At 41.9% G+C, this 27,613-nt stretch overlaps 1 protein-coding gene across 3 annotated transcripts in view; it reads right to left on the bottom strand.

The window, feature by feature from the left end:
- LOC117506386 (E3 ubiquitin-protein ligase RNF123) overlaps positions 1–27,613 on the bottom strand; it is a 382,695-nt gene that overhangs the window by 197,029 nt on the left and 158,053 nt on the right. For all 3 annotated transcript variants that reach the window (XM_034165893.1, XM_034165894.1, XM_034165895.1), the window contains one exon: positions 24,545–24,629. In XM_034165893.1, the coding sequence (XP_034021784.1) occupies positions 24,545–24,629 (85 nt within the window). The remainder of the gene's footprint in view (positions 1–24,544; positions 24,630–27,613) is intronic.

Here is a 27,613-nt window from a genome sequence, read left to right as displayed (position 1 = left end):
ATCCCTTCACTGGCTTCCTGTCCCAGTGAGATCAGACTTTAAGGTTCTGCTACGAACCTATAAAATTATTCATGGACTGGCACCCTCCTACCTAGCTGACCTAATTAAACCTTACGTACCGGCCCGGGCTTTATGTTCTCAAGGTGCAGGACTACTTTGTGTTCCTAAGGTGAATAAGGAGTCTGCGGGTCACAGAGCTTTCTCTTATCGTGCCCCTGTTCTGTGGAATGATCTCCCTGCATCAATAAAACAGTAAGATTCTGTGGAGACTTTCAAGTCCAGACTTAAGACGTACGTATTTTCCCTTTCATATGGCTAGCATACTGGTACAGTTTTATTTTATGCTTTTTACTCTTAATTCATTTTATTAGTAATTGGAGTGGGCTGTGGCCTCAACTTTACCTAAATTCTGGGTCTTTTAGTGAAGTTTAGGGCTAGTGGCCGGCGATCACCTTAGTATTTCTCTGTTTTTCTTGTTTAATGCTGACAAATTATACAGCATTTCTTGTCTTTCTGATGCCTGATTCTGTTTTTTCTCTCTGTTTAAGGTGCAGCTCCATCCAGAGATGGGAGTTGTGTTCGTGTTGGCGATCCTCCTGTCCTGTGCGCCAATTGCATTTCTTGTATATTCATCTGCGAATTGTTCTGTGAATTGTTCTGTAATTTATGTTTTGTAGCATGGCCCAAGCAGAGGATCACCCCTTTGAGTCTGGTCTGCTTGAGGTTTCTTCCTCAGAGGGAGTTTTTCCTTACCACTGTTGCTCTGGGGGTTGGTAAGGTTAGACCTTACCTGTGTGAAGCGCTTTGAGGCAACTCTGTTGTGATATGGCGCTATACAAATGAAAATGAATTTAAATTTGCTGCACTGCTCAAGCGTATAATACTTCCATAAGTGAGATGACTCATTGAAGAAGGATAATTTGCCTCAAGGACCATTATTGCTCGAGTTTCTCAAAGAACTGTGTCAGCTGTAATTTATTTATTACATGAATATAAGCAGAGAGATGGAGGATGACAGAAAGAGGACATGAAGCTGAAAATCAAATAAAATGTGTAGGGAGGGTAAGAAGGTAACAAAAGTGGACAAAAGGTAACATCAAACAACAGAATTGGGCTTCAACTTTATAACTTTGAAAGCATGAATGTGAGTACAAAACTGCAAGTTACAGGAAGAAGGTTTCAGTCAGCACATTTTATTCCCAAATAAGTGAAGTGATAGGAATGTGCGTTACTCCTCTATTGTAAAGAAATGCACGTTATACTGCAGTATGCACGGAACAACAATTAATTCCCTCGTACAATTTTTGTATCCTGCACAAGGTGTCATGTGTGTAGATCTATCTATTTAGATAAATAGACAAATACTTTGAGATTCCAGGAACGACATCCATCCATACAGATAGATAGATGGACAGACAGACAGCTGTCAGGCAATTAAAGAAATCTAATTACAAGCTTTGCTATTAATTCATCACATTTAATTGCATGTATTTGAAAATGTTACCCCTGAAATTGCAAGGCATGTAGCGTGAACAAATATTACCCTCTCAGAAACACAAAAATACTCACTCATCTTCAACTGCTCATACAGGATCAGGTCGTGGAGGTAACAGCTCCAGCAATGGCGGAGGGCGCGCCGTGCTCCGAGCGGCAATCGACAGGCTGAAACGACCAGATCATTTCCAAACTGAACGCTGTGTTGATCCGGGACGTCGTCTGACTACTACAGAAATGGCAGAAGAGGTGGACATACCACTTTTTCGGCACATTCCACTGTTACAGGAGTTTTTGTCATGAAAAGACGTGCGGAGGAATTCGCGCATCAGGACAGAGCCGCTAATGGCGCGGGACAAAAAGCAACGCCGTGATGAAGCCTTACAGGACATGTTGTGGCATGTCTAGCTCGTCAACAATTTCTCGGATAGTCACACGACTGAAAAGCCACCAAAAGCCGTCTGAATCTTCCGAATGGTGCAAGAGCTGGGCATGTTACATGTCCTGTGAGAACAACACGGAGGTGCTTTTGTTCAGCACCATTAGCGGCTCCGTGGCGAATTCTGCCGCTCCTCTTTCCATGACAAAACTCCTGTAACAGTGGAATGTGCTGAAAAAGTGGTATGGCCACCTCTTCTGCCATTTCTGTAGTAGTCAGACGACGTCCCGGATCAACACAGCGTTCAGTTTGGAAATGATCTGGTCATTTCAGCCTGTCGATCGCCGCTCGGAGCGTGGCGCGCCATCCGCCATTGTGCGCCGTCTTTAAACCGGTTGTAACACTCCTTAATCTGTGTGATCCCCACAGAATCGTCCCTGAAAGCCGTCTGAATCTTCCGAGTGGTTTCCACCTGGCTGTCTCTCACAGTTTCTGCAAAAATTTGATGCAGCAAAGCTCCAAATCGTTCAGACCTTTTCCTCACAATGAAAATCCGACGAGGGGGGTGGACCACTGCTCACTCAAAGTGTGCTCACAGGCGAATGACGCAACCGACAGGCGTGAAAAAACTCACGCATGCGCACGAAGGTTCAAGCTTGGCTGATGCAAGCGCACATAATTCAAATCCATATAGTTTTTGCAAAAAATAAAAAGGTCGGATAGTGTCTAACAGACCTCGTATAGCACCCCTTGGGCACATATTGCGGTGTTTTGGGATTATTTTTCACTGCTATGCTGAAGATACTCAGTTATACATGCAATAACTGGTGGTAATCTCATCCACATGAAATCCTTAGAAGATTGCCTAGCATCAGTGAAAAGCTGGATGTCTAGCAACTTCTTGCTTTTAAACTCTGATAAGACTGAAATGATGTTTTTTGGTCCAGTGAGACATCAGCATCAATTTGACCAGTTAACACTTAGCCTAGACTCGTTTGTCATACATCACACTGACAAAGTGAGGAACTTTGGGGTAATTTTTGATCCTACATTGTCTGTTGACCTCCACATTAAAGATACTACAAAGACTACTTTCTTCCACCTGCAAAATATAGCGAAGATACTTTCTTCCACCTGCAAAATATAGCGAAGATTCATACCATCCTGTATGCGGCTGATGCTGAGATCCTGATTCATGCATTTGTTTCTTCTCGATTGGACTACCGCAATGTTCTATTTTCTGGTTTACCGCAGTCCAGCATTTGAGGTCTCCAATTGGTTCAAAATGCTGCTGCCACACGTTTGACAGGAAGCAGAAAGTTTGACCAGGTTAGTCCCATTGAGATCAAGATCTCTTTCGCAAGGGAGACCTGGGGAATTATAGTTTTCAATTCACCTAACCTGCATGTCTTTAAGTGTGGTAAGAAACCGGAGCACCCAGAGGAAACCCATGCAAACATGGGGAGAACATGCAAACTCCACAAAGGAAGGGCACAGGTGGAAATCGATCCCATGACCTTCTTGAAAAGACACACACACACACACACACACAAAAATATAAACGCAACACTTTTGGTTTTGCTCCCATTTGTATGAGATGAACTCAAAGATCTAAAACTTTTTCCACATACACAATATCACCATTTCCCTCAAATATTGTTCACAAACCAGTCTAAATCTGTGATAGTGAGCACTTCTCCTTTGCTGAGATAATCCATCCCACCTCACGTGTGTCATATCAAGATGCTGATTAGACACCATGATTAGTGCACAGGTGTGCCTTAGACTGCCCACAATAAAAGGCCACTCTGAAAGGTGCAGTTTTATCACACAGCACAATGCCACAGATGTCGCAAGATTTGAGGGAGCGTACCATTGGCATGATGACAGCAGGAATGTCAACCAGAGCTGTTGCTCATGTATTGAATGTTCATTTCTCTACCATAAGCCGTCTCCAAACGCATTTCAGAGAATTTGGCAGTACATCCAACCAGCCTCACAACCACAGACCATGTGTAACCACACCAGCCCAGGACCTCCACATCCAGCATGTTCACCTCCAAGATCATCTGAGACCAGCCACTCAGACAGCTGCTGAAACAATCGGTTTGCATAACCAAAGAATTTCTGCACAAACTGTCAGAAACCGTCTCAGGGAAGCTCATCTGCATGCTCGTCATCCTCATCGGGGTCTCGACCTGACTCCAGTTCGTCATCGTAACCGACTTGAGTGGGCAAATGCTCACATTCGCTGGCATTTGGCATGTTGGAGAGGTGTTCTTTTCACGGATGAATTCCGGTTCACACTGTCCAGGGCAGATGGCAGACAGCGTGTGTGGCGTTGTGTGGGTGAGCGGTTTCTGATGTCAATGTTGTGGATCGAGTGGCCCATGGTGGTGGTGGGGTTATGGTATGGGCAGGCGTCTGTTATGGACGAAGAACACAGGTGCATTTTATTGATGGCATTTTGAATGCACAGAGATACCGTGACAGGATCCTGAGGCCCATTGTTGTGCCATACATCCAAGAACATCACTTCATGTTGCAGCAGGATAATGCACGGCCCCATGTTGCAAGGATCTGTACACAATTCTTGGAAGCTGAAAATGTCCCAGTTCTTGCATGGCCGGCATACTCACCGGATATGTCACCCATTGAGCATGTTTGGGATGCTCTGGACCGGCATATACGACAGCGTGTACCAGTTCCTGCCAATATCCAGCAACTTCGCACAGCCATTGAAGAGGAGTGGACCAACATTCCACAGGCCACAATTGACAACCTGATCAACTCTATGCGAAGGAGATGTGTTGCACTGCATGAGGCAAATGGTGGTCACACCAGATACTGACTGGTATCCCCCCCAATGAAACAAAACTGCACCTTTCAGAGTGGCCTTTTATTGTGGGCAGTCTAAGGCACACCTGTGCACTAATCATGGTGTCTAATCAGCATCTTCATATGGCACACCTGTGAGGTGGGATGGATTATCTCAGCAAAGGAGAAGTGCTCACTATCACAGATTTAGACTGGTTTGTCAACAATATTTGAGGGAAATGGTGATATTGTGTATGTGGAAAAAGTTTTAGATCTTTGAGTTCATCTCATACAAAATGGGAGCAAAACCAAAAGTGTTGTGTTTATATGTTTGTTGAGTGTATATATACATACATACATATATATACATATACAGTAGTGTTCATAATAATAAAAAAAAAAGCAGAAAAGGGGGTGTTCACAATAATAGTAGCATCTGCTGTTGATGCTACAAACTCAAAACTATTATGTTCAAACTGCTTTTTTAGCAATCCTGTGAATCAGTAAACTAGTATTTAGTTGTACGAGGTCTATTAGACAATAAACCGACCCTTTTTTTTTTTTTAACTATATGGATTTGAATGACATGCGATTATACCAATCATGCTTGAACCCTCGTGCGCATGCGTGAGTTTTTTCACGCGTCGGTGGCGTCATTTCCCTGTGGGCAGGCCTTGAGTGAGATGTGGTCCCGCCCTCTCGGCTGAATTCCTTTGTTTCACACGCTGCTCGAGATGGCGCGCGTTGCTTTATCAACATTTTTTCTGGACCTGTGAGGAATATCCGAGTGGACACTATTCGAGAAATTAAGATGGTTTTCGGTGAAAAGTTTAACGGCAGATGAGAGATTAGGGGGTGTTTCTGTCGGTGTAAGGACTTCCCACGGACTGGGACGTCCTGCAGCGCTTCCAGGCGCCATCGTCGGCCTGTTTCGACCTGAAAACATCCTAATTTAAGGCTTAATTCACCCAGGACATCGTGAGAGAACAGAGAAGATTCAGAAGAGGCCGGCATGAGGACTTTATGCGGACATTCCACTGTTTAAGGACATTTTTTAATGAAAGACGTGCGCGCAAATTCGCCGAGTCGTTTCCGTGACGACTCGGCAAATCTGTGTGCGCCGCGACAGGAAAAACACCTCCGTGTTGAAAACCATTTGTAAAATTCAGGCGGCTTTTGATGGCTTTCAACAAGTGAGTAACTGAGAAATTGTTTAACAGCTTGGGCATGTTCCAACTTGCTCGTTAAAGTTTCCAATGGAGGTGTTTTTCCTGTCGCGACCCCCCGCGGTCGGGTCCGGCCCGACATGCGACTCTGCCCGCACGTTCTTTCATTACAAAATGTCCGTTAACAATGAAATGTCCGAATAAAGTCCTCATGCTGACTTCTTCTGAAAGTTCTCTGTTCTCTGAAGACTTACTGGGTCAACTGAGCCTGAAATGTGGAAGTTTTCAACTTGAAACGGCGAGACGCTGCCACCTCGAAGCACAGATCGCCGTCAGGTGCCGTGGGCCGTCCTTACGGCAACACTACCATTATCGACCAAAAACGACGAGAGGGTGGGCGACTCCTCACTCAAAGACTGCCCACAGGCGAATGACGTAACAGACAGGCGTGAAAAAACTCTCGCAATAAGGTTGGATAGTTTTCTAATAGACCTCGTATAACCACAGTTTTTCATGATTTCTTCACATCTGCGAGGCATTAATTTTGTTGGTTTAGAACCAAGATTTTGCTCATTTACTAGTGTGCTTGGGGTCATTGTCTTGTTGAAACACCCATTTCAAGGGCATGTCCTCTTCAGCATAAGGAAACATGACCTCTTCAAGTATTTTGACATATCCAAACTGATCCATGATACCTGGTACGCGATATATAGGCCCAACACCATAGCAGGAGAAACATGCCCATATCATGATGCTTGCACCACCATGCTTCACTGTCTTCACTGTGAACTGTGGCTTGAATTCAGAGTTTGGGGGTCATCTCACAAACTGTCTGCGGCTCTTGGACCCAAGAAGAACAATTTTACTCTCATCAATCCACAAAATATTCCTCCATTTCTCTTTAGGCCACTTGATGTGTTCTTTGGCAAACTGTAACCTCTTCTGCACATGTCTTATTTAACAGAGGGACTTTGCGGGGGATTCTTGCAAATAAATTAGCTTCACACAGGGTCTTCTAACTGTCACAGCACTTACAGGTAACTCCAGACTGTCTTTGATCATCCTGGAGCTGATGAATGGGTGAGCCTTTGCCATTCTGGTTATTCTTCTATCCATTTTGATCGTTGTTTTCCTGTTTTCTTCCACACGTCTCTGTTTTTTTTGTCCATTTTAAAGCATTGGAGATCATTGCAGATGAACAGCCTATAATTTTCTGCACCTGCGAATAAGTTTTCCCCTCTCCACTCAACTTTTTAAATCAAACTACGCTGTTCTTCTGAACAATGTCTTGAATGTCCCATTTTCCACAGGCTTTCAAAGAGAAAACCATGTTCAACAGGTGCTGGCTTCATTCTTAAATGGGGACACCTGATTCACACCTGTTTTTTCCACAAAACTGACGAAGTCACTGACTGAATGCCACACTACTATGATTGTGAACACCCCCTTTTATACTTTTTTTTTATTAATAGCCCAATTTCATTGCCTTAAGAGTGTGCATATCATGAATGCTTGGTCTTGTTGGATTTGTGAGAATCTACTGGTACCTTGTTTCCCATGTAACAATAAGAAATATACACATACATACATACATACATACATACATACGTACATACATATATATACACACACACGAGGTCTGTGAGAAAAGAATCCGACCTTTTTATTTTATGCAAAAAATATATGGATTTGATTCATATGTTTTTACGTCAGCCAAGCTTGAACCTTCGTGCGCATGCGTGAGTTTTTCCATGCCTGTCGGTTGCGTCATTCGCCTGTGGGCAGGCTTTGAGTGAGCACTGGTCCACCCCTCTCGTCGTTGTTTCATTGCGAGGAAATGGCGGAATGATTTGGGCTTTTTTTCCATCAGAATGTTTTCAGAAACTGTTAGAGACAGGCAGCTGGAAACCATTCGAAAAATTTATCTGGCTTTCGGTGAAAATTTTACGGGCTTCACAGAGAATAAGGAGTGTTACTACAGCTTTAAGGACGGCCCACAATGCCGCGCTCCGAGCCACCATCGAGAGGCAGAAACCACCACATCATTTCTAAATGGATGGCTGTGTGGAGCTGGGACCGTCGTGTGCAATTTCTCTGGTTATCACAAGAGCTGGACATCAGCCATTTTCCGGCAGATTTCACTTTTAACAAGAGATTTTGTCATGGAAATCCGCGCAGAGGCTTCACGCGTCACGACCGATTCGCTGATGAAGCGAGACAAAGGAACACCTCCGTTTCGGAGTGTTAAAGGACAAGTTGGGACAAGCCCAGCTCTCCACAATTTCTCTTATACTCACTCGACTGGTAAGCACTGAAAGCCGAGATAGGCATGTCCCAACTTGTCCTTTAACACTCCGAAATGGAGCTGTTCCTTTGTCTCGCTTCATCAGCGAATTGGTCGTGACGTGTGAAGCCTCCGTGCGGCTTTCCATGACAAAATCTCTTGTTAAAAGTGAAATCTGCCGGAAAATGGCTGATGTCCAGCTCTTGTGATAACCAGAGAAATTGCACACGACGGTCCCAGCTCCACACAGCGATCCGTTTAGAAATGATGTGGTGGTTTCTGCCTCTCGATGGCAGCTCAGAGCGCGGCGCGCCGTGCGCCATTGTGGGCAGTCCTTAAAGCTGTAGTAACACTCCTTATTCTCTGTGAAGCCCGTAAAATTTTCACCGAAAGCCAGATAAAGTTTTCAAATGGTTTCCAGCTGCCAGTCTCTAACAGTTTCTGAAAAAAATTCAAATCATTCCGCCAAATCATTCCGCCATTTCCTCGCAATGAAACAACGATGAGAGGGGTGGACCAGTGCTCACTCAAAGCCTGCCCACAGGCGAATGACGCAACCGACAGGCGTGGAAGGTGCGCACGAAGGTTCAAGCTTAGCTGACGTAAAAACATATGAATCAAATCCATATATTTTTTGCATAAAATAAAAAGGTCGGATACTTTTCTCACAGACCTCTATATATATATATATATATATATATATATATATACACACACACACACACGAGGTCTGTTAGAAAAGTATCCAACTTTTTTTTCTTTTTTTTTTGCAAAAACCTGATGGATTTGAATCACGTGTGCTTGCATGAGCCAACCTTGAACCTTCATGCGCATGCGTGAATTTTTTCATGCCTGTCGATTGCGTCATTTGCTGACAAGCAGCATTTGTGTGAGGTGGTGTGTAGTGCTCTCGGTGGTTTTTCATTGCAAGGAAAATGACGGACCAACTGGAGCAGCGCTACTGCATCAAATTTTGCCAGAAACTGGGCGACAGCCAGGTGGACACCATTCGGAAGATTCAGACGGCTTTCGGTGACGATCCTATGGGCATCACACAGATTAAGCAGTGGTACAACCGGTTTAAAGACGTCCGCACAACGGTGGAGAGCTACCCACGCTCCGGTCGGCCATCAACATGCTGAAATGACCAGGTCATTTCCAAAGTGAACACTGTGGTGATGTGGGACCATCGTGTGACTATCCGAGAAATTGCGGAAGAGGTGGACATCAGCACTTTTTCGGCACATTCCACTGTGACAGAAGATTTGGCCATGAAAAGAGTGGCGGTGAAATTCGTGCTGAAGCTGACGGCGGAGCAAAATCACCTTCGTGTTGAAGTCTCACAGGACATACTGGACTCCGAAAAATGATGCCCACCTCTTCCATAATTTCTCGGATAGTCACACGACTGAAAAGCTACAGAAAGCCGTCTAAATCTTGCACATGGTTTCCAACTGGCTGTCGCCCAGTTTCTGGCAAAATTTGATGCATAAGCGCTGCTCCAGTCATTCTGTCATTTTCTTTGCAATGAAAATCTGCCGAGAGCACATCACACAACCTCACACAAATGCTGCTTACCATCAACTGACGCAATTGACAGGCGTGAAAAAATGCACACATGCGCGCGAAGGTTCAAGGTTGGCTCATGCAAGCACACGTGATTCAAATCCATCAGGTTTTTGCAAAAAAAAAAAAAAGGTCGGATACTTTTCTAACAGACCTCTTATATATGGAAGAAAATGTCAAATGCTCTTCCTGAAGCAAAAAGTGAAATGTTCACACTTCTCATAGGGCTGCAACTAACAAGTACCATATTTTCTTTCTTTTCTTTTTTTTTTTTCTTACTCGTTTGGGAGGTCCTGCATCATATTTGTTATTAACCTGTTTTGCCCCACTGGCACCAATTGTTGCTGAAGTGTATCACTGTCATGTACAACTCACAATAATAAAAAAAAAAAATCTCAAAGGTACTAATGCAACTTTCTCCATTTATTTAAAAAAATCTGGGCATAAACAGGTTAATCATAATAATACTGACTGGGCAGTAATACACTGGGCAGTCCAAGGAGTCAAAACACTAAACAGAATAAACTTCAATAATAAAAGAAGAAATGCCAACAATAAAAGCACACTAAAACAACAGACCAATTCCCAAATCGCACAGCTGATTACATCGATAACAAGAGAGCTCTCAAAGCACAATATCAGCCGTTGGTAAATGCTGCTTTGGTACAAGAGGTTGCTACATTCTGATGACATTTCAAGGTATGTGATAGTTGGTTTCAGAATGCAGATACCAACTCATATAACTGGCAGTGTCTGGGTCTGTTAATCAAGGGCCATAACTGCCAAAATGTGTCAATATGACAATATGTGCATTCCCAACCTGTAAAAAGGAATTGCACCAAGATTTACAAAATTCCTCCTAAAAATGTGAGAGGAGTTGATTCTGGAATGCAGGCACCCACTGATGAAACTGACAGAGTCTGGATTTATTAATCAAGGGCCATCACTCTGATAAAACGGGCCCAACTCGAAAGATATGATAATATGCGCATTACCAACCTATAACAAGGACTTGTACTAAGTTTCATGAAATTCCTCCTAAAAATGTTTCAGGATTTGATTTCAGAACACTTACACCCTTTTTAGAAGGGAGGGAGGAACAGAGGGAAAGATATAGGCTTATACACCAGTGTGATGTTTTGCAATTTATATTCAGGAAAATACAGCTTCTTCATCAGTTAACCTGCTGATTATTTATATTTTGATTTATTTATTAGTTATTTGGCCCACAAAATGTCAGAAAATGGTGAAAAATAAGATCAGTGTTTTCAAATCCCAAAATAATGTTCCTAAAGGTGCTGTTTCATCAACAACCCAAAGATATTCAGTTTACAGTCAGAAAAAAGCAGAAAAACACGACTGAGAAATTGCACATAAGAAAAAATCTAAAACAATTATGTGATTGCCAAAATACTTGGTGATAAATTGATTAAATCGATTATCAATCAATTAATTGTTGCAGCTCTAATAGTGCTCATAGTTAATCCATCTGTTACCACAGTGAATACATTTCCAGTGTTTTGTGGCATGTTTGCCTGAAGTGTATGTAAAATCCTTCCCTTAACAGAAAACCTGTCACTTCTCAATGCTTCCAATTAATAACAGCAAACTCAAAATTGGTGGACTCCAGCTGAAAGCCAATGACTGACAGATGTCATTCTGGCTGGTTACATTTGCGGTATGCCCACAACACGCCCATGAATAATGTGGACATATAATCCAGCCCAATTTGCACACAGGACCCTGATGCGCACTGACTTTTCGTACCATATACATAGTAACATTATAGAAGACAGCCCAAATGCATTTGTGCCATATGTAATTCACCCTACATAAAGTTAGGGCCCTCAATCTACATGTAACCAGCATGTAAATATTGACTGTGGCAAACTATTCAAACCGACAGGCATTTAACATTGAATCAGGAAGCATCGCTGTTCTCCCCACATGTCTAAGAAACTCCACTGGCACATTAGCTACTGCAAGAATCAGCTCATTTAAAATTCCTGGATGGTGAGTATCCTGTAAATAGAATCTGTACATCAAGGGCAGCACCAAGGAGGATCCAGTGATGCTACATTATCCAAAATCAATATTATATTCATTTTCTTGAGTGTACAACCTGCAGACATCACTTTCACTTTAAACTATGTCATCTTGCAGGGTAGAGGACACCCCCTCCCTGATCAACCACAGCTCTCTTGCCCTGGATGGGGAAGGGTACTAAAAGGTATTCAGTGTTCAAAGATTCACATTACATTATCAAGAGGCAGCGTACACAAAAAAGAAAAAAAAAAAAGACCAGTTTTCTCAGTGTTTTTTTGCACTTTTGGAGATGACAGCTTTTGAAGCTGAAAATAGCCCCTGTGAAACCTGCTTTGAAACAATCTGTCTGAAAATAACTTGATTGTTAAACAGTAAGATTTTCAGAAATGAGCAACAGTTAGAAAAAGAAAAAAAAGATAAGCTGTACAGTTACTTGGCTGACCCGGATACCAATTGTTTTGGCAAATTAGAGGATGTTGGAGTAGAGTCGTGATCATATCTGCTGCCAGCAGATGTTTGGAAGGATGACCCCAAAAACATGGATAAAAGTTGAATATGACAATGTGAACTCGCTGGTCCCTTCGGTAGGCAAATCTGTTCAATTGCTGATGAAAGCAAACACCTAATCAATCAAGAGGTAGCAACCTGGTGGATTTAGGCATGCAGACATGGTCAAGAAAATTTGCTGAAGTCTAAAGTAAGATTAGAACTAAAAAAAGAAAGGTGATTCAAGTGACTTTGGTTTCGGCATACCTGCTGGTCTACTGGGATTTTTAAGCCATTTCTAAGGTCTATAGAGACTAGTCCGAAAAAAAGAAGAATGCAGCAAGTAATGCTTCTCTGGGTCAAACTGCTTTGTTTATGGCAAGGGTCAGAAAAAAAAATGGCCAGACTGGTTTGAGCTGATAGAAAGACACCAGTAACTCAAATAACCACTTGGTACAACCAAGGTACACAGAAGAAGGTCTCTGAATACACAAAAGGCTGAATCTTTAAGCAGACAGGCTACAGCAACAGCAAACCACGCCAGTTGTCAGCTAATAACTTGAAACTGATGCTACAGTGTGCAAAGGTTCATCAAAAGTGACAATGAAAGTTTGAAAAATGTTGCTTGGTCTGATGAGTCTTGAGCTGCTGTACCCAATGTAAAAATGACAATAACTCCTCTTCCATGCTTTTACTACAGTTTGTTTGGACTGCATGAGTACAGGGTTTCAACTAGGGATGGGAAGAACCCATAGTTATGATGTGTATGAATGGCTGTGAACTTGCATCAACACATGTGCAGTCTATATTAGAATTTTGAGCTTGGGATCTTGTTTTGCATAATGATGTTTAACCTATGCCAGTTAAAGTACAGTAGGACCAAAACCTCCTTCGACACTTGTGAAATAACCCAGCTGAATTTGTTCTGACTGTTTGTATTACGTTTTATACGTTTTTAATTTTAGTTCTTTATTTTGTCCTCTGCAATGACTGCAAGTCAAGTTTCCCACTTGGACTATGGGAAGACTCCTGCCTCACTGACCGATCTGGTATCAGCTACAATCACTCACTTGCTAATGCAGACTATTTCCAAAGTTCTCCACAGAAATGTTTAGTATAGCGGTCCTGTTGGAAATTATCACCCGAGGTGGTGTGTTTTTGGCATATTTCCAAAATATTGGACAATGAGTTACTTAAGGTCACATTAGCACCCAAATCATGAGCCCACAACATTTATTGAAACCAAAACGGCTAAATGTACATTTCTATCATAGATTTGATTAAAGAATGCTCAGGCAGTAATGTCACCCACAGTGATATTACTTAAATACATTTAATGAAAAACAGTGTACAATGAATTGACTATGTCAGCTATCAATAGCATTGGGACAGGTTCATCCATGAGTCGGCAAGACCTTATTTAGGACATTCTTTTGGCAATTAGGGATGTCCTCATGAATTGTAATTGTAAATATTCCAGAGAAAGGCAAGAGCTTAGAATTCAGAAGAATAGCAGGGGTGGTGGCCAAGTGGTTAATGCGCTTGGTTTCAGTGCAGAAGGTTCTGGGTTCAAATCCCACCCCTGCCACATTTCTCCATGTAATGTGGAGTTACGTCAGGAAGGGCATCCGGTGTAAAACCTGTGCCAATTCAACATGCAGATCCACCTTGGATTTGCTGTGGCGACCCTGAGTGCAAAAACAAGGGAGCACCCGAAGGGACCTGCTTTTAGGCATGAAAGAAGTTTCTGTAGGAAGAACTGTCGACATAGGGTCAAATAGGAGGGGAAGTGTTGGCTTTTTAAATACTTGAAAAACTAGAAAGACAGAGATATAGTACTGCTATAACGGACTGATGCAGAAGGTGGCAGCAATACAACAATAAGGATGGCGGCTGCCATTAAACACCATAGAAGAAGAGAGGGTTTACTTGATTTATTTCACAGTGGCACATTTTGAAGTCGGAGCGCATTTCCGCATTTACAAAATGCATCAAGAAAGCACCAAAAAATAAATAAAAGTACATAATTTACTCATATTTGTTGACAGTCTGGGTAAATTGTCAGACTCTGACCCATTGATTGTGCAGCTATTGTTTCCTCAGTGGAGCGTGCGCGAGACAAAAACAAATGTGTTTTCGTCATGGCAAGTGGTCGGAGCCATCTCTCCCTTGTGCAAAAACTGCTGAAGTTTGAAGACATGCAGATGTTAAGAAATTCAACTTTGCAATCGGACAAAATGGTAAAATAAACAGAATTTGGTGAATATTTGTAGGGACCCGAGCAGGCCAGCATTTTATAAATTGTAGTGGTCTGTAGTGGCCCAACAGTGGGCCAAATCAGGGAAATAGCAATGTTGTGCCTTGTCAAAAAAGAAAGAAAAAAAACAAAAAAAAAAAACCTCAAGATGACGCCAGAGTATAACAGTGCTGTGATGTTGTCTGGGGAGAACCATGATTCCACAGAGACTCTAATCCTCAAGTTTAAACTATCGTGTCATTGTGAACACTGGATTGTATGGCTGTTAGGTGTGACATTTCAACCTTGTGCTTTTTGTTTCTTAAGAAAAATAAATGGACTGCATTTATATAGTGCTTTTCCTTCCATCTGCGTCAGACACTCAAAGCGCTTTACAAATAATGCCTCATATTCACCCCGATGTGAGGGTGCTGCCATACAAGGTACTTACTACACATCTGGAGCAACTAGGGGATTAGGGACCTTGCCCCAGGGCCTTTAGTGATTTTCCGGTCAGGCCGGGATTTGGACAGAGGATCCTCTGGTCTCAAGCCCAACGCTTTATCCACGAGACCATCACCTCCCTCTTTTGTTAGAATGGCCACAGCAAACAGTCACCCCACTGGATCTGGTCTTGTTGTTGTCATAAAAGGCCGAGGACATTTTTCATTACCACTGTTAGTAATATGCTTGCCCACTGGGTGGCAAAGGTTTCCTGTGCCTTATGATTTAGCATCATATAAATAAACTGAGATGGACTGAAGTGCGACATCCTGAGAATTTGGGGGACCACCAAGAAGTTGGTGGACATCATAGCTAGTCTATACACAGATTACTTTGAGTGCTATGTGGAACAGAGGCAGAGACCCTGAGTTTTTCCCCACTGAAAACTGGTCAGGTATTTGTTCTGGCTCCAACACTGTTCAACGCTTGCCTGGACTGGGTGTTTGGTGTAAGCCAGTGAGTTAGGGGCTTTTGTTGGCAGGGAAAGGTTCAAGACTTCTTAGACGATGCTGTGATCTTTGTAGAATCAATGGATGCCTTGATGGCAGCATTTGAGAAACTGAGTCAGGATGGAGTGTCTGGGTTTGCGACTCCCATGGCTGAAAACTCAGATTCAGGCTTTTAACAACTTCCTCAACTCAACAATCAGAAGTGCGTCTGTATGTGATAAAAGTGCTGAATATCAAGAGGCATTCACTCATCTTGGCAACATCTTGGTGACATTCATGCCTTTCGCCACTCGGACTTTGAGATCAATGAAGAGCTCATGGAGTCATGTCACTGGACAGAGGTGTTTGGCGATGCAGACATATTTGCAGGAGAATGAAGTTCCAAATCTTTACAATCGTGGTGCTTCCTGTCTTACTGTATGGCGATGAGACTTGAACGGTAACTGGTTAGCGAAGATGACGACTGAACAGCTTTGGTTGGAGGACTCTGCAGCGGATCCTTGGGTGCCGCTGGAATGACTTTGTGTCAAAAGAGAAGTTACTTGGGAGACTTAGATGAGGACTATCACTTACATTATGGGAGAGCATCAGCCTGGACATTTTGGCCATGTGGAGTGTTTATCTATGCATGATCCATGTGCCTGAGTGCTGAAGACCCCACTGGCTGTAGAAGCCCAAGGGCACAGGCATGCTACACCTGACAGCAGCAAATAGATGGTCACCTCTGAGATGTGAGGCTGATCTGGTTGTTGAACTGAGTGGTTGCCATCTAGGAACCAAGGCGACTCCGTGGTGTTGTAGATTCAGCGAAGCATGGCACCAGTGTATGTTCCCAGACCTGACTTGGACTGAAGTGCTGATTCACCTGCTGACAAGTTTCCAATATTGAGTGTTATGTATTAGTAAAATTTGTGCGCTACTACACTGCATTCGCTTTTAATTATTCAACAGTCCTGCTGAGTGAGAGAGAGTGAATTTTTAATCACCCTATATTATCAATCACTTTCGAGCAAAGTGCCTGAAGGAAGCTGCTGATAAAAGAATACAGGAGCATGCCATTATATTTACATTACACATTCGCATGATACTTGGACTTACTAAGAGGCATTACCCTAGACATATACAGTAAGCAAACAAAAAGAGGTTTTCTGTAACTATGAAATACGCTGCAGAGCCATGGAATTTGAAAAGGTGGGGGGGGGGGGTGACTCACATTGAATGAAAGATATAATGACTAATAGCAGATAAAATATTTTTTAACAAAACAAATAATTCAAATTTGCTATAAAGGCCAACAAAAAGTGATATTTATGCACACAGATACTTAAATGATCAGTGATTTAAAAGTCTTGGATATATGGCATGTCTACCTGCAGTGAAATGATCTTATAAGCTACACATTTAGAAAAAAATAATTCTAGCCAGGTAAGCAACATAATTTAATACTATGCTGCTACTGTTGGAATAGCAGCACCAGTGGCGGCTGGTGAAAAACAGTCTTGGTGGGGCTGCTGTGCCAATAGATTCCCTTGCCTTGTCCAGTACAGGCATTCAAGAGAACAGTCGGAAAATTACTACAATTCCACAATAATCATTACATGTCCTTCTCAAAATCAGCAGTTTTACAGATAAAGTTAACCATTTACAGCTATATCAGGCCCCATTTCTAATTTGGAAAGGAACAGTATCAAATGCAATACAACACTCAAGTTCTTGAGCAAAGAACATTTCACTATTTGACACCAATTACACACATAGTACACCAAACTGTACTGCACTGCCATTATCTTCAGACAAACCGATCCTGGGGTCCACAATGACACCCCCTTAACAAAATAGAAAATATCACAATGTTCACACCACCTTCCAAGAGAGAGAGAGAGAAAAAAATGTTTGCGTGTGAGTGAGTGAGTGAGTAAGTGAGTGAGTGAGAGAGAGCGAGAGAAAAAGTGTTCATGTGTGAGAGAGAGAGAGTGTGAGTGTGTGTGTGTGTGTGTGTGAGAGAGAGCGAGAGAAAATTAAGGTAATATTTTGCATGAACATTACTGAGTGGAATGGAGGCAAACTAAAGAAGCTTGAAAAACTTAAATAACTTGTCTAACTAATAACACCAAAACATTTAAATTAAACTGGTTAAAATTAATTAAGAGTGTAGAGGACAAAGCAAATTAAGTGTACAAAACCACTTAATTAAATGCGTTGCTAAACTTGGGTTTGTCTGACTATAAATGCCTTGTGTGTACTGAGTGGCTGAGTTAGAATTTTTTTTTTTTTTTAAACATGCAAATTGCTATTTTAGGGTTTTGTTTTGTTTTGTTTTTAAACTGAGCAAATAATTTGTTTTAGACTGTGGAATACTCCAAAGAATATTTCACTTCTGTGAACTGATCCTCATAACGTGTAAAGTGAAATCAAAATACCAGCAAGGCTGCAGCTTTGAACACTGTTACAAACAGCCCCGGCCTCCCCTATTAACCGTTATAATTGGTCTGCTGTCCCAATAAAGATCACAGCTTTGACCCCCTAAAACAAACAAAAAACACCACTCATTCGTTTTATCTTAAGTTTTCATCCTCGTTTCCACACCAGGAGCAACATTCGGGAATAAATCTGAGCAGATCGTCAGCTCACCTGAGCTGAAGAGGTGGATGCGCTCCTTTCCATCCGCGCACATCAGCAGCCTCCGTGACGTGTGCGCGCTGACAGTGTGAATGAAGCCTGACACGGTTTATAACGAGTCAGACAAACGTCTCTCCTCCAACCGGGATGTGCAATTGTCATTAAACCACGAGAAAGATGAAACTTTGGTGTCATTGATTTAATTCGTTTTTGTCCCGTTTTAAACCTCGGAAGACATAACGAGCAGGAGTCCCAGAGTTCTTCAACTTACTCCAGCAAAATACACGGAGACAGAATACAAATAAATAAATATAACCCAAACGTCGTCGTCGCTCTTCCTGACTGACTGACTGACAGCAGCAGCTGCAGCGTCACGTATATCAGACTGTAGCAATCCAACGTTCCCGCATTTTTGTAGCAAGGGCTAAAATTCCGGCGCCCCAAAGCCATTAATTTTGGTAATGTTGATTTGCCAAATATTTATTAATTTTCCCTAGCAACTACATACAATTGGTTATTTCGCTGCACTTCAAGGGCGCTTTGAATGACCGCCCAAGACGAGGAATGATACGTTCTCTGCTCCTGTCGGTGGAAATGCACTGTTGAATGAGAGTCAGTTGGAGGAAGTGTTTTAATCATTCAAATTACATGTAGGCACATACTATTAAGTAAAACTGACATTGATAATACTTTTTAAATATATATATATATTATGACTTTTCCCCTCCACATCTAGGAGGGCAGCGCCTGAGCGCCCCCTATGGGCCAGCCACCAATGAAGCACACAAAACTTTTATGTGCATCGTACCTGGCCTGTGATGGTACGATATAGTGGCGTGCAGGTATTTGTGTAATTGTCTGTCCAGGTGGTATCATTACATTATTGACACAATTGAGCTATGTGTAGTGGGATGCTGCGAACAAAATGTTTCCTCAGTGGTGACAGTTGCCGTCCATGATTTATCTCTCTTAAAATCAGCTGCCCACTTTGGCACTTACGGTACACTCAACAAAAATATAAACGCAACACTTTTGGTTTTGCTCCCATTTTGTATGAGATGAACTCAAAGATCTAAAACTTTTTCCACATACACAATATCACCATTTCCCTCAAATATTGTTGACAAACCAGTCTAAATCTGTGATAGTAAGCACTTCTCCTTTGCTGAGATAATCCATCCCACCTCACAAGTGTGCCATATCAAGATGCTGATTAGACACCATGATTAGTGCACAGGTGTGCTTTAGACTGCCCACAATAAAAGGCCACTCTGAAAGGTGCAGTTTTATCACACAGCACAATGCCATAGATGTCGCAAGATTTGAGGGAGCGTGCAATTGGCATGCTGACAGCAGGAATGTCAACCAGAGCTGTTGCTCGTGTATTGAATGTTCATTTCTCTACCATAAGCTGTCTCCAAAGGCGTTTCAGAGAATTTGGCAGTACATCCAACCAGCCTCACAACCGCAGACCACGTGTAACCACACCAGCCCAGGACCTCCACATCCAGCATGTTCACCTCCAAGATCGTCTGAGACCAGCCACTCGGACAGCTGCTGAAACAATCGGTTTGCATAACCAAAGAATTTCTGCACAAACTGTCAGAAACCGTCTCAGGGAAGCTCATCTGCATGCTCGTCGTCCTCATCGGGGTCTCGACCTGACTCCAGTTCGCCGTCTTAACCGACTTGAGTGGGCAAGTGCTCACATTCGCTGGCGTTTGGCACGTTGGAGAGGAGTTCGCTTCACGGATGAATCTCGGTTCACAATGTCCAGGGCAGATGGCAGACAGCGTGTGTGGCGTCGTGTGGGTGAGCGGTTTTCTGATGTCAATGTTGTGGATCGAGTGGCCCATGGTGGCGGTGGGGTTATGGTATGGGCAGGCGTCTGTTATGGACGAAGAACACAGGTGCATTTTATTGATGGCATTGATTGGCATTGGAGGCCTGTGGAATGTTGGTCCACTCCTCTTCAATGGCTGTGCGAAGTTGCTGGATATTGGCAGGAACTAGTACACGCTGTCGTATACGCCGGTCCAGAGCATCCCAAACATGCTCAATGGGTGACATGTCCGGTGAGTATGCCAGCCATGCAAGAACTGGGACATTTTCAGCTTCTAAGAATTGTGTACAGATCCTTGCAACATGGGGCCGTGCATTATCCTGCTGCAACATGAGGTGATGTTCTTGGATGGCACAACAATGGGCCTCAGGATCTCGTCACGGGGTCTCTGTGCATTCAAAATGCCATCAATAAAATGCACCTGTATTCTTCGTCCATAACAGACGCCTGCCCATACCATAACCCCACCGCCACCATGGGCCACTCGATCCACAACATTGACATCAGAAAACCGCTCACCCACATGACGCCACACACGCTGTCTGCCATCTGCCCTGAACAGTGTGAAGTGGGATTCATCCGTGAAGAGAACACCTCTCCAACGTGCCAAACGCCAGCGAATGTGAGCATTTGCCCACTCAAGTCGGTTATGACGACAAACTGGAGTCAGGTCGAGACCCCGATGAGGACGACGAGCATGCAGATGAGCTTCCCTGAGACGGTTTCTGACAGTTTGTGCAGAAATTCTTTGGTTATGCAAACCGATTGTTTCAGCAGCTGTCCGAGTGGCTGGTCTCAAACGATCTTGGAGGTGAATATGCTGGATGTGGAGGTCTTGGGCTGGTGTGGTTACACGTGGTCTGCGGTTGTGAGGCTGGTTGGATGTACTGCCAAATTCTCTGAGACGCCTTTGGAGACAGCGTATGGTAGAGAAATGAACATTCAATACACGAGCAACAGCTCTGGTTGACATTCCTGCTGTCAGCATGCCAATTGCACGCTCCCTCAAATCTTGCGACATCTGTGGCATTGTGCTGTGTGATAAAACTGCACCTTTCAGAGTGGCCTTTTATTGTGGGCAGTCTAAGGCACACCTGTGCACTAATCATGGTGTCTAATCAGCATCTTGATATGGCACTGGGATGGATTATCTCAGCAAAGGAGAAGTGCTCACTATCACAGATTTAGACTGGTTTGTGAACAATATTTGAGGGAAATGGTGATATTGTGTATGTGGAAAAAGTTTTAGATCTTTGAGTTAATCTCATACAAAATGGGAGCAAAACCAAAACTGTTGCGTTTATATTTTTGTTTAAGTACGATGCAGCAAAATTATAGTGATGCCAAAGAAATATGATTTTTATGGTTTATATTATAAAAATTCAAAGGGATTATAGCTTTAAGAGTGTCCTAACGTGGAATAAATGGTGTGTTTTGGGGTTAAGTGGATCACTGGGTTTAGGCAATGTGCAGAATTGGTAATTTATTCTGGGTTTTTTTCTCGCCTTTGGCACAGAAGATATTTGAGTTGCCAAGCTTCTGTACTCACATGGACATATAGTGTGTGCTGAATTTCTCACATAAATTTATTCTTTCTCTTGCACACACAAACATGCCTCACAGCCGTGTGCACACTCAGTCAGGGCCACAGAAGGGCATATCACAGGGTGATGATGGGTTGTACTGTGGAGGAAATTCAATTACGAGACAATAAAAAGCTCAGGCTTGTGCTAGAGAAAACCACCAACTGACAGGAAATGTCTGACAGGAATGAGAAACTGCAATGGAACATCTTCATTCAACTCTGGCTCTGACTCATTTGCTTTGCAGCGACGCACATCAAGCAGGAACACATTTATATTTTATGCATAATATACTGTGCAGCAGCACCAAATACAAACTGACCTTGAGAGAGTTGTTTCCGTGTTGGAGGATTGTACATTTCATCATGAAGATGTGCATGCCACACATTCCAGGGTGGGCTGGTAGGTCAGTACAATGATTCCCACAGTGTGGGCCATGACAGGTCAATAAAAATAAATTTATTTTAACTTTTACCTGGATTAATCTTTTTAGTCACATAGCACTACTATTATTCTGAACACTATTGTATAGTAAAAAGGTTTTGTTGGATATCTGCTGTAAAGGTAAGACAACACTCACACAGGTCCGCTGTGTACTTACTGCATTTGTCAGTAGCATTACTGTATTTTGACCCAAAGTTGACCCCATTTAGACCACTACCAAAAATGCCCACCACTTTGAAGACAAACAAGCAAGCCAAGCCTTGCTGTCTAGTAACAATAGCTTGTGTCACAATATTTACCAGGTTTCCCAAAAATGTGTCATTGTGAACATGGATGTTTTATCACTAAATGTATTTTAACTTGCTGTAATTCAGAAATGACATGTATTCAAAGGCTCCAAATTCATTCAGGTACCAAAACAGTTATTTATAGTTGACTGAGAGAAGGGATGGTTTGAAGAGGAGAGGCTGAAAAGGGAAGCTTTATTTTAATTCTGAAAATAGAGCTAGCATGGCATCAAGTAGCAGAAGAAGCAATGGACACTGTGGAGACTTTTAAATCAAGACTTAAGACCCACCTGTTTTCCCAGTTTTATCACTAGTATTTTATGTATATTATTATGTATATTATATTTTTATTATTTGTACTTTTTATGGTTTCCTTTTTTAATCATGTTTTCATCTTTTAATTTTTTGTTGTGTTTTTTCCCTGTTGTGCTGTATGAAGCGCCTTGAGGCGATTTTATCGTGAACTGGCGCACTATAAATTAATAAATTTGAAATTTGAAAAATTCCCCATTTCTGCTGAATGAATCCTGGATCCTCGTACATGCACAACTCATGGAGTGAACTCACTACATTCTTCATTAAATCTCCAGCAATGTAACTAGGAGCAATTTGTGATACTCCACAGAAATAAACATTTCAACATGAAGTAAATTTTGTGAAAAATTTAAAAGCACAACACATTTAAAATATCTTGTGGTTATATCACTGTACTGGATGCACCGCAGAGAGTCTGTGAGTGTACATAACAACGGGTGGCCTAAAGGGGTGCTTTCCCAAAATGCAATTTAACAAAGCTAATTTTTTATTGCCGGCATTTCATGCCGATCCACAGACTGTCAACAGACCTTCATGGCGTAATTTGGTTTGGGGTTATTGGGACATAATGTGTTTGGATTCATCCTCTGAGCCATTTCGCTTGAGGAACAGCAGTGTTAATTAAAGCTCAATCAAATGTTGATGAAGTGCCTTCAGGGCTGCCTGTATGACAGTCAGGAATCATACACAACTGATTCACCATAGAATTGTGACACTCTCAGACAAACAAATGTCTTTCTTGAATGCCAAATAAGACATAAATCAACCTGCTGTACATTTTGGAAGCTGCTAAAAATCACTAATTTAATGTTCTGAAAGTTCTGCACCTTAGGTTTCAGTCCAGTGCTCCTTTTGAAGAGCTACCAACAAAAATGTAAACATCATAAAAATAAATTACAGTAAGTGAAGTCACAGCTTGGTTATTCTATATGAAATCAACAACTGGCTCTCAGTTCATGGTCTCAGATTTGCTTTATATTCAAACATTTTTGTAGATTATGAGCACATTGTAAGAAACCAAATAAAAAGAGTATGTGGCACTTCTTTGGCACAGCTGCCAACTTTCTTGAGAACATTGAAGGGCAGTATCTCTCAAAGTGTAACAGATAATGCCGTGAATTTTGTAGATGACATCAGGACCTGATAAAATCCACATTTTCATCCAGCCCTTCCTCCCTCAATTATAAGGCCCCAGAAAAGGGCATTTTGTAGGTTGAAACCCACTCTGAGCCAAATTTTCTCCATATTACAAATGATTTCTGAATTAAAATGGCACTTTCAAAAGCACATTCCTTTTATTTCAACAGAGGCTAGGTTTGTCAGGCAGGGGAAATAGAAAATGGGTTTTTGGTATTAAAAAAAATCATTTGAACATCCACAACTTGAAAATGTTTTAACCAAAGGAACACTTATTTGGTTTGAAATGGACAAGAGGTACAGCCAGAAAAAACCCTGAAAGCAAGACATTATCTGTTGTAGTTTTAGAGATATGGCCCTTCATGTTTGGCAAGAAAACAGGTGCCTGCACCAACCAAGTGAAACGCCCCATTTTCTGGGTCCTTCTGGAAGGATACCTATTAGAAACATGAACATAATATTTTGGATTTTTCAATTGGGATTTTTCATAATCTACAAAACCTGTGGGAATGAAACAAATCTGAGACCATAAATTGGGGGGACTGTATTTTTTATGTTTATTTTATAGATTTCACTGGGCCTTTAGGAAGGGACCTTAATTCCTAACTTACTCCAGGTGTGCAGTTGAGCGCCTGGCATGGCAGCATCGATATCGGTGTGTGACGACGTGTGTTGATGGGTGAATGTGAGACAACATTGTAAACAGCTTTGAGAATCTGCTTCAGATGGAAAAGTGTGATAGAAATGTAGTCCATTTACCTTTCATATGGAATTATGCAAATATTTGATGGAGAGAAAAAAAACACTAAAAGTCATCACAATGTAGTGTTTGGTTTTAAATACAACTGCAGCTGTGCAGGTTCAAATACAACAAACTAAACTGTCTTACCCCTGTCTGTCTCCATCCACAAGAATTCGAACCAGGATTCCTGTAACAGCAACTAGGATGGGGTAGTGGTCGACACTTTCTAGACCTGCAAAATTACCACACACACACATACACAAAATCAGGAACGCACAATTAAGATGACACACAAAAGAAAACCTGACACCTGAAGAGTACGTCTAATTCCACTGATCACTTTTACAATTAATTAGCTTCAGTGCTGTAATAGTGACACTTTATGGAATAATGTAAATTCAAGGAAAATTCTATAATTAACAACTCAATTATATGGCCATTCCCTTTAAATTTTAATGACCTTTTGTTAACTAAATAAATCAGTGCCATTTGAGGACAGTACCAGGAGGAGGAGCAGTGGTGATCTAAAGATCATGTTTGCTCTCTGGACCAGCAGGATAAACATGGACCCCCATGTTTATCCTGGGGGGTTGACAGAGGTTGGGGGTGTTGACAGAGCTGCAATTATAATCCATCCAGAGAGGCTCTTAAGCACCAGACGCAATGGAACTTCTCACTTATAAAACTCCCACATGTGAATGTGTGCACTTAAAAAGGTCTACCATTTTAAAAAACAAGAAGGGGCATCCCATTACATGTATGACATGTACAGTGCATTTACATGTATAATATTGACATGTAACGTCCCGGTCACACGGCACACAACGATGCCCGAACGAAGGAAAAAAAAAAAACAGCCAGTCACAAATCGTCAAGAAAAGGGTGACAAATGAGCTTTCAGTTTTCCCATCACCGAACAGTCTGCAAATCAAGAGCGCAAAAAGAACGAAAGAGGAAAGAAAAGAAACCAAAGCTAACGTTGACCTCAACGCTTTAAACCAAATGTTCATTATCATGTGACCGACAGCAGCTATAAAAGCTGCACGCAGCAGCTGCATCCTGCATCCTGCTCTGTGTACCAGGAACTGCCGCTGGGGCGAGCTCTGTAGCACAAGTCCTGGATAAAGAGAAGCGTGATCCGATCCACTGTGGAGATCTGTGCGCACGTTGATGGATACACCTGCTCTGGTTGCTCATCCAGAAAAAAGAGTGATCATCTCCATCATCATCAGCATCCTCACTGTCTGGTTCAGACTCTGATGACATGCTGTGTGTGCCGTCTTGCTCCGATTAAAAAAAACTGAAGCGCTTGCTCAACATTCATAAGATGCCTCATTTTTTACAAAACAAACAAATGAAAAAAAACACCACCACACTAACCACACACGCTAAATATTCCACCAAAATAATACGCACTCAAAACGGCAAATATTTCTCCAATCTCTCAAATACCAAAACTCTAATCGCTGTCTGCTTTTCTCGCTGAATCACTCACAATATCCCTTTTCGGTGGCATTCCTTCAAATTTTTAGGCAGTTTAAAAATCCTGACAAAGCACCAGCTGCAGGAATGAAGCTGAGCAAAGGTTAATTGATGCCAACAAAAGTCAATGAAAGTCTTGATTTCTTGTTTCGTTTGGGCTTCGTTGCCCTTCATTAGTGCCGTGTGACCGGGCCTTAAATTAATTATTTATGATCTACTGTGACCAAAAAAATTGATCAATTCTGTCCAAAATTGAACCATAGTATCTTTGACAAACATACAAAACTCAGATTATTTTGAATTAAGCAGTTATGACATGGAGTTTGACTTGTCAAAGTCAGCCAAGGTTGAAGGTCATGTAGCCAATAGAAAGGTGAGATAAGACTTCTTATGGACGTTTAATAGTAACTGTATGCAGTGGTGGGCACAGATCACCAAAAAATTAACTTCGATAACAGATAATCAGATAACTGAAAAGTTATCTTTCATGAAGCTAAACCGATAAACAACCCAAAAATCTACCAGAAGCTACAGATAACCGATAACCGATAAATTCCAGTATTGTCTCCGGTACACTTGGAACTATTAACAAGCTGATTTTGAGTTTTAACACCACGATCGCTTCTGGAAGCATCAAAGGCGATGACAGACCCAAGCAATGAGTCAACACTTCTGTCTTTGTGCACGCTGCTGGAAACTCCTGTTCACTACATAGCTTCCAGCAGCGAAGCAGTTGAGAGAAGCAGAGAACCTCAACTCTCTACTCAAAAACAGCGCTGCCGTCAGCCGGATGTCTTGGAAAATAAAGCAGTCCTGACTTATGGTTTGGTGTATAAATAAAATTAATACTGATAGAATAACTCCATTAATGTCAATTCTGTCATTTGTACAAAGTTAAAATATAACATATCTTTTAATGTTGAATAACGCACTAATTCTGAAGTTTTGTAACAAACACAGACGGATGGCAAAGGATTCTGGGTAAAATGTGCCTCCGCTAACACTGATTGGTTGACTCATTCATTCCATGTAAACCAACACGTTAATGTGAGGTGTGTCATGTGTTGATGTTTACAGATAAATGTGCTTTTAAAAATGGCATTTTTTTTATTTGTTTAAAAAAAAAAAAAAAAAAAAGGCATTTTCAAGAAAAACAAAGCCAAGTTGTAATTAGATAACCGTCTGATATAACTGGTGTCAAAATAAATAGAACACTGCCATGATCTACTGGTGCCAGACGTTCAGTACTTAAGCTGGGTTTACACTGTGCGAGTTTTGGCCCTTTCTCAGCTGATATTTCACGTGTGCTAGAATTTTTTGGATCGCGCTGAGTTTCAGGTTAATCGTGCGTCCTGCATCGTGTAGTATACATGGAGTAATGAGCTGCATTTAACATTTCACGATCACCTCCTGATCGCCAATCATATGGTCGAAAGAAAATCAAACCTATTTGATATTCTGGTCGGACGTCGTGAGGGTATCTCGCTGCTGAAGAGCTACAAGTGTCACAGCTTCTGTTTCTTTTTCCCCCATTATTCTTCAACTCATGTAAAGTGTTGTAATGTTTTTTTTTTTAAACTTTGATGTAGGGCTGAAACGATTAATCGAGTAATTTGAATAATTCGATTACAAAAAATGTCTGAGGCAAATTCTTTGCCTCAAAGCTTCATTTAAAGCTGTAGTACATATCCCAGGCCTGTAGGTGGCACTGTAACGCTCCCACAAAAAACCGAG

This window comes from Thalassophryne amazonica, chromosome 3 (genome assembly GCF_902500255.1).
Source record: "Thalassophryne amazonica chromosome 3, fThaAma1.1, whole genome shotgun sequence".
NCBI lineage: Eukaryota > Metazoa > Chordata > Actinopteri > Batrachoidiformes > Batrachoididae > Thalassophryne > Thalassophryne amazonica.
This window is presented reverse-complemented; position numbering and strand designations above follow the sequence as displayed.